This window comes from Pseudophryne corroboree, chromosome 2, assembly GCF_028390025.1.
Source record: "Pseudophryne corroboree isolate aPseCor3 chromosome 2, aPseCor3.hap2, whole genome shotgun sequence".
Classification (NCBI taxonomy): Eukaryota; Metazoa; Chordata; class Amphibia; order Anura; family Myobatrachidae; genus Pseudophryne; species Pseudophryne corroboree.
Window position 1 is genome coordinate 361,922,077 of NC_086445.1, and position 12,803 is coordinate 361,934,879.

General features: G+C 46.8%; 1 protein-coding gene across 2 annotated transcripts in view; it reads right to left on the bottom strand.

The window, feature by feature from the left end:
• Positions 1-705: 705 nt before the first annotated feature.
• COL4A2 (collagen type IV alpha 2 chain) overlaps positions 706-12,803 on the bottom strand; it is a 711,921-nt gene continuing 699,823 nt past the window's right edge. For both annotated transcript variants that reach the window (XM_063953175.1, XM_063953174.1), the window contains 3 exons: positions 10,898-11,089; positions 7,934-8,220; positions 706-1,444 (listed from right to left, as the gene is read on the bottom strand). In XM_063953175.1, the coding sequence (XP_063809245.1) occupies positions 1,190-1,444; positions 7,934-8,220; positions 10,898-11,089 (734 nt within the window). In that variant the 3' untranslated portion in view covers positions 706-1,189. The remainder of the gene's footprint in view (positions 1,445-7,933; positions 8,221-10,897; positions 11,090-12,803) is intronic.

The window sequence follows — 12,803 nt, forward strand, 5'->3', positions numbered from 1 at the left end:
TTTCCTGCTGCGATCAACTCAGAATTACCCCCTATATACGTAATAGGATAATACAAGGTGTACGCCCCATAGTCAAGGTATTGTCAAATAATGGCACATCCATGTTATTTACCTTGCCTGTGAGCAAACGCTGCACATCATAGCTATTTTATCCATGTATTCTATTCATTTGTGGTCCAGGAGTCAAGCTGAATACAGGTGGTAACATTTATCACATATTATAGTTATTTGTGAGACTGGACTGGTTATTGATACAGAAAAATAAACCTGTTTTAAATGTGGTAAAGCGAACAGGATTATGAAAATTGTACCAAAAATTCTGGCACAGAGTTACAATCTCAGGATAGAGGAGAAGCATTGTACAGTATATACATGAAGTACACCTCATAGCAAGAGAAGATCCCTGTGCTGTCCTTCTCACATGCCAGGAATAGCACTGGTTTTGTAGCGTGAAAACAGATTCCTAACGCATGCCCTTTGTTCTAGTGTAACATACTGTATTGCATGATCTGTGAGGTGCTGCTAGAGAGATGGCTACAGCTCAACTTGCCTTACTAACTGATTGTTGCCCAGATTTATCAAGCCTTGGAGAGTGATAAATAGCACCGTGATAAAGTACCAACCAATCAGCTCTTAACTGTCATTTTTCAAACACAGCCTAGAAACATGGCAGTTAGGAGCTGGTTGGCTGGTACTTTATCACCGTGTTATTTATCTCTCTCCAAAGCTTGATAAATCTGGGCCTATGTCTTCTCCTTGGTGTGATCTGCTCACTCATGAAACTTATTACTCCAAACTTGAACAGTTGTCCTGAGGTGGGAGCTAGTAGGAGTGTGAATCATTCTGAGTGCAGCGGCCAGCCATCCAAGTGCCACAGTAACTATTTTATTTTCTTTGGCAAAACTACTGACAATACCTAGCACCTCATATTGTAAATATGTACGTGCTTAGGTTCATTCACATGACGTTGTGTCCTAAATCCATATCACTGTAATAACATTGGTCCCTACTATATGGGTGAGTAACAAAGGAAATAACAATATATGCAGGACGCTATATATGTTTGTTTTTTTAAATAAATGTGAAATCAACTTGTACTTTGCGAGGTAATAAGTTAAAATCGAGCACCATTATAAATCTTGTTAATTTTTTTCTTATAAAAAAGATAATAAGCATATTTTCTTTTCTTTTACAGATTCTTCATGCAAACTTGGCATCGGCTGATATTAGTTCGAATCAGTCCAGCTTTCAGTGTATCTGCAAGCGGAGAGGTCTGGAAGGGCTGCTCAATAGTTGTAAGCCAGAAGCTGTATTTGTTAGCAAAGTAGTGGCAAGTCCCACGGCCACCATTGCATTCAATGAATGGAGTTGCTCTGAAGTCTTCCAAGCAGCTGCCTGGAGAAGAAAGGGATTGTCCTCCTCCCTCATCACCTGCGGCTGTGTGCTGTGATAAAGCAAAGGGGACAGAAGGAAAAAAAAGGCTTAGTCTGGACTAAAAAATGGATGTCCAGCAGCTGGTGGATGCCCAATGCTCCGGCAGCTGCTAGGTAGCTCGCAGGCTCGTATAGTGTGCCTGCTTTGTGACACCATCCAAGGGGGTGACGGCAAAATAGCAGCTCTGCTATTCTGGTGTCACCCGGTGCAGCCCGCACCCCCGTAGTGACAAGCTGGTGGTGGCAGGCTTCTGTACACTGATGCCATTGTTAATACATCCCCGCCATTAGGAGCATGTTCCACTGGGGACAGTCACGTGACCCTGACATAGGTATTCAATACGTCCCGGCCTGCTGCAGAATGAATCTAGATGAGGTGGACCAGGCCAGCCCCGGGAAGGTTTACTGGCCACAGTATACTCCTGTTCAGCCCAATAAGGCATGCACTATGGTGTGGCGCCTCTGTGCAGTCGCACTGGCTGAACAGGCCTTGAGCTAGCCCTAAGTTAACACAAACACGGTACAATGGTCGTCAATTTGACTAAGCAAAATCACACATATTATTTAGAAGTGATGTTATTTTTCATTCCCTCAATATTTATCAGGGATTCCCATGATTACAGAGCATGTGTGATTGTTATGCATTTATGATCTGTTAAATACAAACATTGCCTGTAACTTGAATTTAACAGTATTGCAACAAACTTCCACATTACTTTCTCTTACGTCTTAGAGGATACTGGGGTTCCATTTAGTACAATGGGATATAGACGGGTCCACTTGGAGCCATGGGCACTTTAAGAATTTGATAGTGTGGGCTGGCTCTTCCCTCTATGCCCCTCCTACCAGACTCAGTTTAGAAAATGTGCCCGGAGGAGCCAGTCACGCTTATGGAAGCTCCTGATGAGTTTTCTGCATTTATTTTGTATGTTTGTTAATTTCAGGCAGGGCTGGTTGACACCAGCCTGCCTGCTTCGTGGGACTTAGGGGGGTGAACGGCCCAACCTCTTGAAGGGTTAATGGTCCCCTTCCCCGCTGACAGGACACTGAGCTCCTGAGGGAACTATCCGCAAGCACCACCACGGCGAGTGTACATTCCCGCAGCATGCCGCCACCCCTAACAGAGCCAGAAGAATGAAGAGTGGTGAGTACTAAACTGGCGTCCCGGCTAGCGGGTCACCGGCCACAATGGCGGCATGAGGTTACAGAGACGTATAGCTTCTAACCGGGGCGGAATGCGTCTCCAGACACAGTACACAGCTGTGTCTCAGTACACTGTACACAGTACCCACACTGGCAAAACAGCCTTAAAACGGTTTTCTCTCCATTTTAAGCACCAGATTACCTCAGCCAGTATAAAAAAAAGCAGGAAGACCACGCGCCATTGAAGGTGCGGGGCCTTCACTATGAGCGAATCCAGCAGCTCACCAGCGCCATTTTCCCTCTGCAGTGGACACAGACGCTGACTGACACGAACGCGCAGCTCCTCCGGAGAGACTCCAGATTACCTCAGCGGTACCAGGGGTCATAGCAGGGAGGAAGCGATTATTAGTGTACTAAGTCCACTTTCAGGGTACTTAGTCTGCGACCCGGCAAAGCTTGGCATTAGCGATAAGGGCGCGGTGGGGGCTGGCTCCAAATAATTCTTGTGTCTCCCTGAAGGGCTCTTTGTGGGTTAATTGTGCTTAACCTTTTCCTGTGTATGTGTGCGCGCTGTCACATTTACATTATGTCAGGCAAAGAGTGTGTTTCTTGTACAGCGGAGTGTTCCTCTTCACCAGGGGGCTCACTACTGGGTACTCAGGGCAGTGCACCTTCCCAGAATACCGGGCTGAACTGGAGTGGGTTAATTCCATTAAGGGAATGATCTCCAATATTTCTACAAAACTATCCGAAATGAGAAAGAGACGCAATACTTAAGACAGACTGTGGATGAGTATATGAATAGAGACTCAGTCCCCAAACCAGCGTCTCAATCCCCTCCCATTTGTCCGCAAAAACAATCTCTGACCTATATCCTGCAGTCTGACTCTGATGCTAACGGGTCAGATATGGAGGAAGGCGAGGTGGATTTGGAGGGGGGGGGGGGGGGGGTTAGGATGCTACTCTGTCACAGGAAATAGAGGCTCTTATAGAGGCTATAAGAGATGTTCTGCAAATTCCTGATAAGGTGTCAGAGGAGTGTGAGGAATCTTCTTTTAATGTAAAAGAGAAGTCCTCAGTCACTTTTCATGCATCAAAGGAATTGAATACCCTGTTTGAAGAACCGTGGGTTAATCCTGATAAGAAATTTCAAATCCCTAAAAGGTTGCTCTCATCTTTTCCTTTTCCTCTCGAGGATAGAAAAAAATGGGAAAATCCACCGATAGTGGACGCTTCAGTCTCTAGACTGTCACGAAAAATTGTATTGCCTGTCCCTAGTGCAGCCTCCCTAAAAGACACGGCTGATCGTAAAATTGAGACTACACTCAAATCATTGCGCACAGCTGCTGGGGTGGCCCAGAGATCCATTATTGCAAGTGCGTGGATTACAAAAGCCATTGCTAAATGGTCAGGTAACCTAATTGAGGGGTTAAATTCCTTGCCTAGGGAAGATGTTGCAGCATATACAGGACTCTGTGAAATTTATGGTGGAAGCCATAAAAGAGATTGGTTTGCTTAATGCACGCACCACCGCTATGACAGTGTCGGCAAGGGGCTTGTGGCTACGACAGTGGACTGCTGATGCGGACTCCGGGAAAGGTGTGGAAGGCCTACCATTCACAAATGGATCTCCAAAGCTACTGCGGGTAAGTCTACGTATCTTCTGCAGCTCCCCCAGCCAGGAAAGCTTATTCAGCTTCAAATTTACAGTCCTTTTGGACAGCCAAGTTTATGGGAAAATCCAGAGATGCTTCTGCGGTCTCCAGAGGCGCAAGAGGTAAACCACACAAACCAGCAACTGCAGGTGCTCAGGAACAGAACTCAGACTCTGCTTCCTCAAAGCCTTCAGCATGACGGTGGACCACGATGCCTGGAGGACTGTCAGGTGGGAGCCCAACTAAAATTCTTCAATCACATCTGGTCAAGTTCGTGCTGGGATCCCTGGGTCATAGATCTTATTTCCCAGGGCTACAGATTGGAGTTCCAAGAGCTCCCACCTCACAGATTCTTAAAATCAGGCTTACAAGCTTCACAAGAGGCAAGTATTACTTACAGCAGGCCATCCAAAAACTGGTACAGATTTAAGTCATTGTTCCAGTTTCACCTCATCTGCACAACAAGGGGTACTATTCCAACTTATTTGTAGTACCGAAACCGGACGATTCGGTACGACCAATTCTGAACCTCAAGTCCTTGAACCCATTCTTAAGAGTGTTCAAGATGGAGCCTCTGAGAGTGGTGATCTCAGGTCTGGAGAAAGGGGAATTCCTAGTGTCTCTGGATATCAAGGATGCGTACCTTCACATTCCGATCTGGCTGCCTCATCAGGCTTATCTATGATTTGCACTGCAGGACTGTCACTACCAGTACTAGGCCCTGCCATTTGGTCTCTCCACGGCACCGAGGGTGTTCACCAAAGTGATGGCAGAGATGATGTTTATACTCCGCAAGCAGGGAGTGAACATAATGCCGTACCTGGACGATCTTCTGATAAAGGCGCCATCCAGGGAGAGGTTGCGGGACAGCATTAGTCTCTCAACCACACTTCTACAGGATCACGGGTGGATTCTGAACCTTCCGAAATCTCACCTAGAGCCAAGACGGAGGCTCCCATTCCTGGGATTGATACTGGACACGGAGTCGCAGAAAGTGTTCCTTCCGTTGGAAAAGGCATTGATAATCCAGTCGATGGTTCAGGATGTCCTGAAGCCAACCCGGATATCAGTGCATCTATGCATTTGCCTTCTGGGGAAAATGGTGGCCTGTTACGAGGCGCTTCAATACGGAATGTTTCACGCAAGACCCTTCCAGCTCGATCTGTTGGACAAATGGTCTGGATAGCATCTTCACATGCACCAGAGGATCCGACTGTCGCCAAAAGCCAGGATCTCCCTTCTGTGGTGGCTACAGAGTTCTCACTTCGGCGAGGGTCGGAGGTTCGGAATTCAGGACTGGATCCTGCAACCATGGACGCAAGCCTCAAAGGTTGGGGAGCAGTCACTCAGGGTGTGCAGTTTCAAGGAAGATGGTCAAGTCAGGAAGTCATCCTTCCAATCAACATTCTATACATCAGGGCCATATACGACGCCCTTCTGCAGGCCTCTTATCTCCTTCATGATCGGGCCATTCAGGTCCAGTCAGACAATGTGACGGCAGTGATGTACATAAACCGACAGGGCAGAATGAAAAGCAGAGCAGCAATGTCAGAGGTGTCAAGAATTCTCCTCTGGGCAGAAAAAAACGCTGTGGCGTTGTCAGCGGTCTTCATTCCTGGAGTAGACAACTGGGAAGCAGACTTCCTCAGCAGGCACGACCTGCACCCGGGGGAGTGGGGCCTTCACCCGGAAGTGTTCAGGTGCTTGACATGGCGATGGGGATATCCACAAATCGACATGATGGCCTCTCGTCTCAACAAGAAGCTCAAGCAGTATTGTTCCAGGTCGAGAGACCCATAGGCAGGTGCGGTAGACGCTCTGACGACTCCATGGGTCTATCAGATGGTGTACGTGTTTCCTCCACTTCCTCTCATCCCAAGAATTCTCAAAAGAATAAAAAGGGAAAGGGTTCAAGCAATTCTCATTGCTGCGGACTGGCCAAGAAGGGCCTGGTTCGCGGACCTTCTGGAGATGCTCCACGAAGATTCGTGGCCTCTTCTGCAACAGGGCCCGTTCGTCTATCAGGACTTACCACGGCTACGTTTGACGGCATGGAAGTGGAATTGCTGATTCTAGCCAGAAGAGGGATCCCTAACAAAGTTATGCCGACTATGATCCAAGCCAGGAAGGGGGTAACGTCTAAACATTACCACCGTATTTGGAAGAAATACGTCTCTTGGTGTGAGAGCAGAAATTATTCTGCGGTGAAATTTCATCTGGGACGTTTCCTGCTTTTTCTGCTGTGGATGTGGGCCTACGTCTGGGCTCCATAAAAGTCCAGATTTCGGCCTTGTCCATTTTCTTTCAAAAACAATTGGCTTCTGTCCGTGACGTCCAGATGTTTTTGAAAGGTGTTCTGCACATCCAACCTCCCTTTGTGCCTCCCACGGCACCTTGGGATCTCAAGTTGGTGCTGCAGTTCTTCCAATTGGACTGGTTTGAACCATTACAGGAGGTGGACGTAAAATATCTTACGTGGAAGACCGTCACACTGTTGGCTTTGGCTTCAACAAGACGTGTGTCGGAGCTGGGGGCTTTGTCTCTCAAGAGCCCCTATTTAATTTTCCATGAGTACAGAGCTGAACTCAGAGCTCGTCAGCAATTTCTTCCGAAAGTGGTGTCTGCGTTTCACATCAACCATCCTATTGTGGTTCCGGTTATCACCGACACTTCTGCTACTTCAAAGTCTTTGGATGTTGTGAGGGCTTTGAAGGTATACGTAAAGAGGACAGCTCGTCACAGGAAATCCGACTCGCTGTTCGTTCTATATGATCCCAATAAAACTGGGTGTCCTGCTTCAAAGCAGACTATTGCACGCTGGATCAGGCTTACTATCCAGCATGCTTATTCCACGGCAGGTTTGCCGGTTCCAAAATCTGTACAGGCCCACTCTACTAGGTCGGTGGGTTCTTCCTGGGCGGCTGCCCGGGGAGTCTTGGCTTTACAGCTCTGCTGAGCGGCTACTTGGTCTGGTTCAAACACGTTTGCTTAGTTCTACAAATTCGATACTTTGGCCTCTGAGGACCTTCAGTTTGGTCAATCAGTTCTGCAGGAACCTCAGCACTCTCCCACCCAGTTTGGGAGCTTTGGTACATCTCCATGGTACTAAGTGGAACCCCAGTATCCTCTAGGACGTAAGAGAAAATAGGATTTTAATTACCTACCGTTAAATCTTTTTCTCGTAGTCCGTCGAGGATACTGGTCGCCCGCCCGGTGCTTCGTTCTTCCTGCACTGTTACTTGGGTAAGTATTGTTGGTTCAGCTATTGCTGTTCCTGTTTAAAGTTGGGTTAGCATAGCTTTCCTCTGTTTTGTGTGTGCTGGTTCGGAATCTCACCACTATCTTTGTCTATCCTTCTCTCAAAGTGTGTCCGTCTCCTCGGGCACAGTTTCCTAGACTGAGGCTGGTAGGAGGGGTATAGAGGGAGGAGCCAGCCCACACTATCAAATTCTTAAAGTACCCATGGCTCCTAGTGGACCCGTCTATACTCCATGGTACTAAATGGAACCACAGTATCCTCTACGGACTACGAGAAAAGGATTTACCGGTAGGTAATTAAAATCTTATTTTTTGTGTGTGACATTATTAACATACATCCTCATCCAGTTTTGTAACTAGTTCCTAAATACAGTCTAGGTATCATTACACAATCTATTCAAATTTGTCAGAATAAAATAATAATAATAATAATAATAATAATACCATAACAAATGAATATCCAATCCACAGGCTCCGCCAGCCACTTGGGCAGAATGGAATGGAAGTATCTTGGCTGTGGACAGCAACTGCGACAGCAGGAGCCTCACAGACAGTGCAGCGACTTATGTAGGGTTTAATTTCTTCATCTGCCACAGGCATCATTGGAAGTGGAGCTGTGGTTGACAGCCAGTAAGACTTATCATTACGACTGGCATAATAGCACAGATCTCCTGGGTTACAGTATAGGAAAGGCATTGTATTGAAGCGCTGCAGGCAAGAACCAGCAAGACCTATAGAAAAAAAAACCAACAGCTGATTACATTACTAGAAATTTTCTTATTGTGTCTTCTTACGACTATTTTACCAACTAAGGAAATGCCTAAAACAGTGCAAATCATTGACTGAGCGATACAAAAGCATCTCTGGCCCTGCTGTGCGCGCACAGATTAGCAGTATATTATTGTTAGTGCCAATAGAAAAAAAGCTTTCTGTTTTGTATACATATATGGCATTAATATTGCCATGCAGCTCAGCTGGTACCATGGGCCTGATTCAGAGTTGGACGCTATGCCAATGTTTTTGCAACCGTGTGATTATCGGCACATGCATTGCGATTGGATTACACATGTGTAAAGGTGCCTTTGTGAGTATGCTTGCAGTGAGGATTTAATTGCAGAGTGATTGACAGGAAGTGACCAATTGGGGGTGGTAACGGGGAGTGGCGGCAAAATCGCAGGCTCTATATGGTTGCGTCTGGTGGATTTAGCAGAATGCACACGTGCCATAGTGAACATAAGCATCTCTGTGTATCTCCAGACGTCTCTGCCTGTTTCCCTCCAACATGAAATGGGTGTTTCTGGGTGTCAGCTGGGCTGGTGCACGGAAGACAATCATCTAGTGGGAGTGGCATGGGCATGTAGCCAGTGTTGTGCGTATGACGAGGGGACACCTATTTAAGATGGATCTCTTGCACGCAGCATGGGGCAGGTGTAAGTGCTGTTACTAGTGCTGATACCTGAGCTTGTGATTGGAAAACAGTGGGGGCAGTGATATGCATAGACATGACGACATGTGTACAGCCGCATTAGCATTCCATTACCAAGTGCGGTTGCATACAGAGCTGCGTGCACCTCTGATCAGGCTCAATGTGCAAAGGCTCTCCAGCAGTAAAGTGCCTGGTGGTATGTTACTGTATTAACCATGGACAATACAGTATAATGTGGTGGTATGTTATTGTATGTAGACATGGACAATACAGAATACCTGCGGTGGTATGTTACTGTATGTAGACATGGACAATTCAGAATATCTGTGGTGGTATGTTATGTACACAAGGACAATACAGAATACTTACGGTGGTGTGTTACTGTATGTAGACATGGACAATACAATATACCTACGGTGGTATGTTACTGAATGTACACATGGACAATGCAGTATACCTGCAGTGGTATGTTATGTACACATGAACAATTCAGTATACCTGCGCTGGTATGTTATGTACACATGGACAACACAGTATACATGCGGTGGTGTGTTATGTAGACATGGACAATTCAGAATACCTGCGGTGTTATGTTACTGTATGAAAACATGGAAATTATAGTACACCTGAGGTGGTATGTTACAGTATGTAGACATGGACAATACAGTATACCTGCGGTGTTATGTTACTGTATGTAGACATGGACAATACAGTATACCTGCGGTGTTATGTTACTGTAGTCCATACATTATAGTACACCTGGGGCGGTATGTTATGTACACATGGATAATACAGTATACCTACGGTGGCATGTTACTGAATGTACACATGGACAATATAGTATACCTGCGGTGGTATGTTATGTACACATGGACAATACGGTATACAGTACCTGCGGTGGTATGTTATGTACACATGGACAATATAGTGCATGGGAAACTAGACAGGACTGCTAAGTTACAATTTTCAAGTTTTGTGTTGCTGAAGTGTAATGGTGTGTACACACGGTGAGATTTTTTCTTACGATTTTGACTATATAGTCAAAATCGTAAGAAAAGTTAGTGCAGATCGCAAGGTGAAAGTCACCTTGCGATCCCGATTTGATGCCGATGCGCGGTACCGCGCGGTCGGCATCGCAAGAATAGATAAACTGTGCAGGCAAGTCAATTTTGACTATCTCTATAGAAGAGATAGTCAAAACTGACACTTAGCCAAAATCGCACATAGTCATTATCGCAAGCACATAATGAGTGTGCTTGCGATACTGACTATGTGCCGACCTGGCCCCTGTCGCATAGTGAGAATCGGGCATAGCCCGAATCTCACCGTGTGTAGGGGCCATTAGATATGGGTGTGACTGACATTTATAGACATGTTGAATTAGCTTCTCATCATGGGGATTTCAGTGACTTTACAGTTTATATAGGCTTTATCCCGTGAATACTATGTTTGGCTTATATTGTTTATTTTTTTATCTACTTTTGTAGCATTAAAAACTCCTACCCTAATATAGCTCTTCCTGATTGTCAGCAGCTCCTCGTAATGTCACTGTGCTGAAAGTACCGGAGACAATGTAGTCGGTCATATCCAGACTCCAGCCCTGAAGGGGCACCTCCTCCATTGCTCCGGTGTCAGTGCCTGATTACCTGCTGTATTGGCCCCATATGGCCTGAAGCAACTTGAAAAATCAGAAAAAATCTGTGCTTCCAGACGGGGCGAGGTGTGGACAGAGCTGTAGGGTTAGGCTGCGGGGGAGGGTTAGGGTTAAGCTTCGGGGAGGTTAGGGTTAGGCTGCAAGGAAGGTTTAGGATTAGCGTTACCTTCCTCCTGCGCCCTTATCAGGATTTCAAGCAGTCGGTATGCTGGTGTCGGTATTCTGACCACGGTCATCCTGACTGCTGGTACTGTATGTCGTACCTAACCTGATTTGACAAATGTAACATTTAACATCAAAATCTTATTTTAAATGGAGAGCAAGGTACCCAAGTCCTGATTGTGTGCTTTCTCCTGCCCTTCAAAATACAGAAGACTGTATCCGCTCCATAGTTTTCCCATGCCAACAGGGCACATTGGCTCTTGGTCAGTCTGACTGTGCTTCACTAGGAGATAGCCAATGTTCACACTTCTTCCTGGCATGCCTGGCATCCCAGCAGTGCCTGGTACACCCGCATCTCCTGCAAAATACAGGCAATGTTAGTACATACTGTGCAAGCCTGTCACATTTATACATAATTATTGCTCCTATAAATACATTTCTCTATCGTCCTAGTGGATGCTGGGGTTCCTGAAAGGACCATGGGGAATAGCGGCTCCGCAGGAGACAGGGCACAAAAAGTAAAGCTTTTTCCGATCAGGTGGTGTGCACTGGCTCCTCCCCCTATGACCCTCCTCCAGACTCCAGTTAGATTTTTGTGCCCGGCCGAGAAGGGTGCAATCTAGGTGGCTCTCCTAAAGAGCTGCTTAGAAAAAGTTTAGCTAGGTTTTTTATTTTACAGTGATTCCTGCTGGCAACAGGATCACTGCAGCGAGGGACTGAGGGGAGAAGGAGTCAACTCACCTGCGTGCAGGATGGATTGGCTTCTTGGCTACTGGACATCAAGCTCCAGAGGGACGATCACAGGTACAGCCTGGATGGTCACCGGAGCCACGCCGCCGGCCCCCTTGCAGATGCTGAAGACAGAAGAGGTCCAGAATCGGCGGCTGAAGACTCCTGCAGTCTTCAAAAGGTAGCGCACAGCACTGCAGCTGTGCGCCATTTTCCTCTCAGCACACTTCACACGGCAGTCACTGAGGGTGCAGGGCGCTGGGAGGGGGGCGCCCTGGGAGGCAAAATGATTACCTATAAAGGCTAAAAATACCTCACATATAGCCCTAGAGGCTATATGGAGATATTTAACCCCTGCCTAATTTTTCTAAATAGCGGGAGACGAGCCCGCCAGAAAAGGGGCGGGGCCTATCTCCTCAGCACACGGCGCCATTTCCTCTCACAGCTCCGCTGGTCAGGACGGCTCCCAAGTCTCTCCCCTGCACTGCACTACAGAAACAGGGTAAAACAGAGAGGGGGGGGCACATTTATGGCGATATTTTGATATAACAAAGCAGCTATAAGGGAGCACTTAGTATAAGGCTATCCCTGATATATATATAGCGCTTTTGGTGTGTGCTGGCAAACTCTCCCTCTGTCTCCCCAAAGGGCTAGTGGGTCCTGTCTTCGTTAGGAGCATTCCCTGTGTGTCTGCTGTGTGTCGGTACGTGTGTGTCGACATGTATGAGGACGATATTGGTGTGGAGGCGGAGCAATTGCCAAATATGAGGATGTCACCCCCTAGGGAGTCGACACCGGAATGGATGCCTTTATTTATGGAACTACGGGATAGTGTCAACACGCTAAAGCAGTCGTTTGACGACATGAGGCGGCCGGACAATCAATTAGTGCCTGTCCAGGCGACTCAAACACCGTCAGGGGCTGTGAAACGCCCTTTGCCTCAGTCGGTCGACACAGACCCAGACACAGGCGATGACTCCAGTGGTGACGGTGACGAATCAACCGTATTTTCCAGTAGGGCCACACGTTATATGATTTTGGCAATGAAGGAGGCGTTACATTTAGCTGATACTACAGGTACCACTAAACAGGGTATTATGTGGGGTATGAAAAAACTACCTATAGTTTTTCCTGAATCAGAAGAATTAAATGACGTGTGTAATGAAGCGTGGGTTGCCCCTGATAAAAAGCTGATAATTTCAAAGAAATTATTGGCATTATACCCTTTCCCGCCAGAGGTTAGGGAGCGCTGGGAAACACCTCCTAGGGTGGACAAGGCGCTAACACGCTTATCGAAACAAGTGGCGTTACCCTCTCCTGAGACGGCCGCACTTAAAGATCCA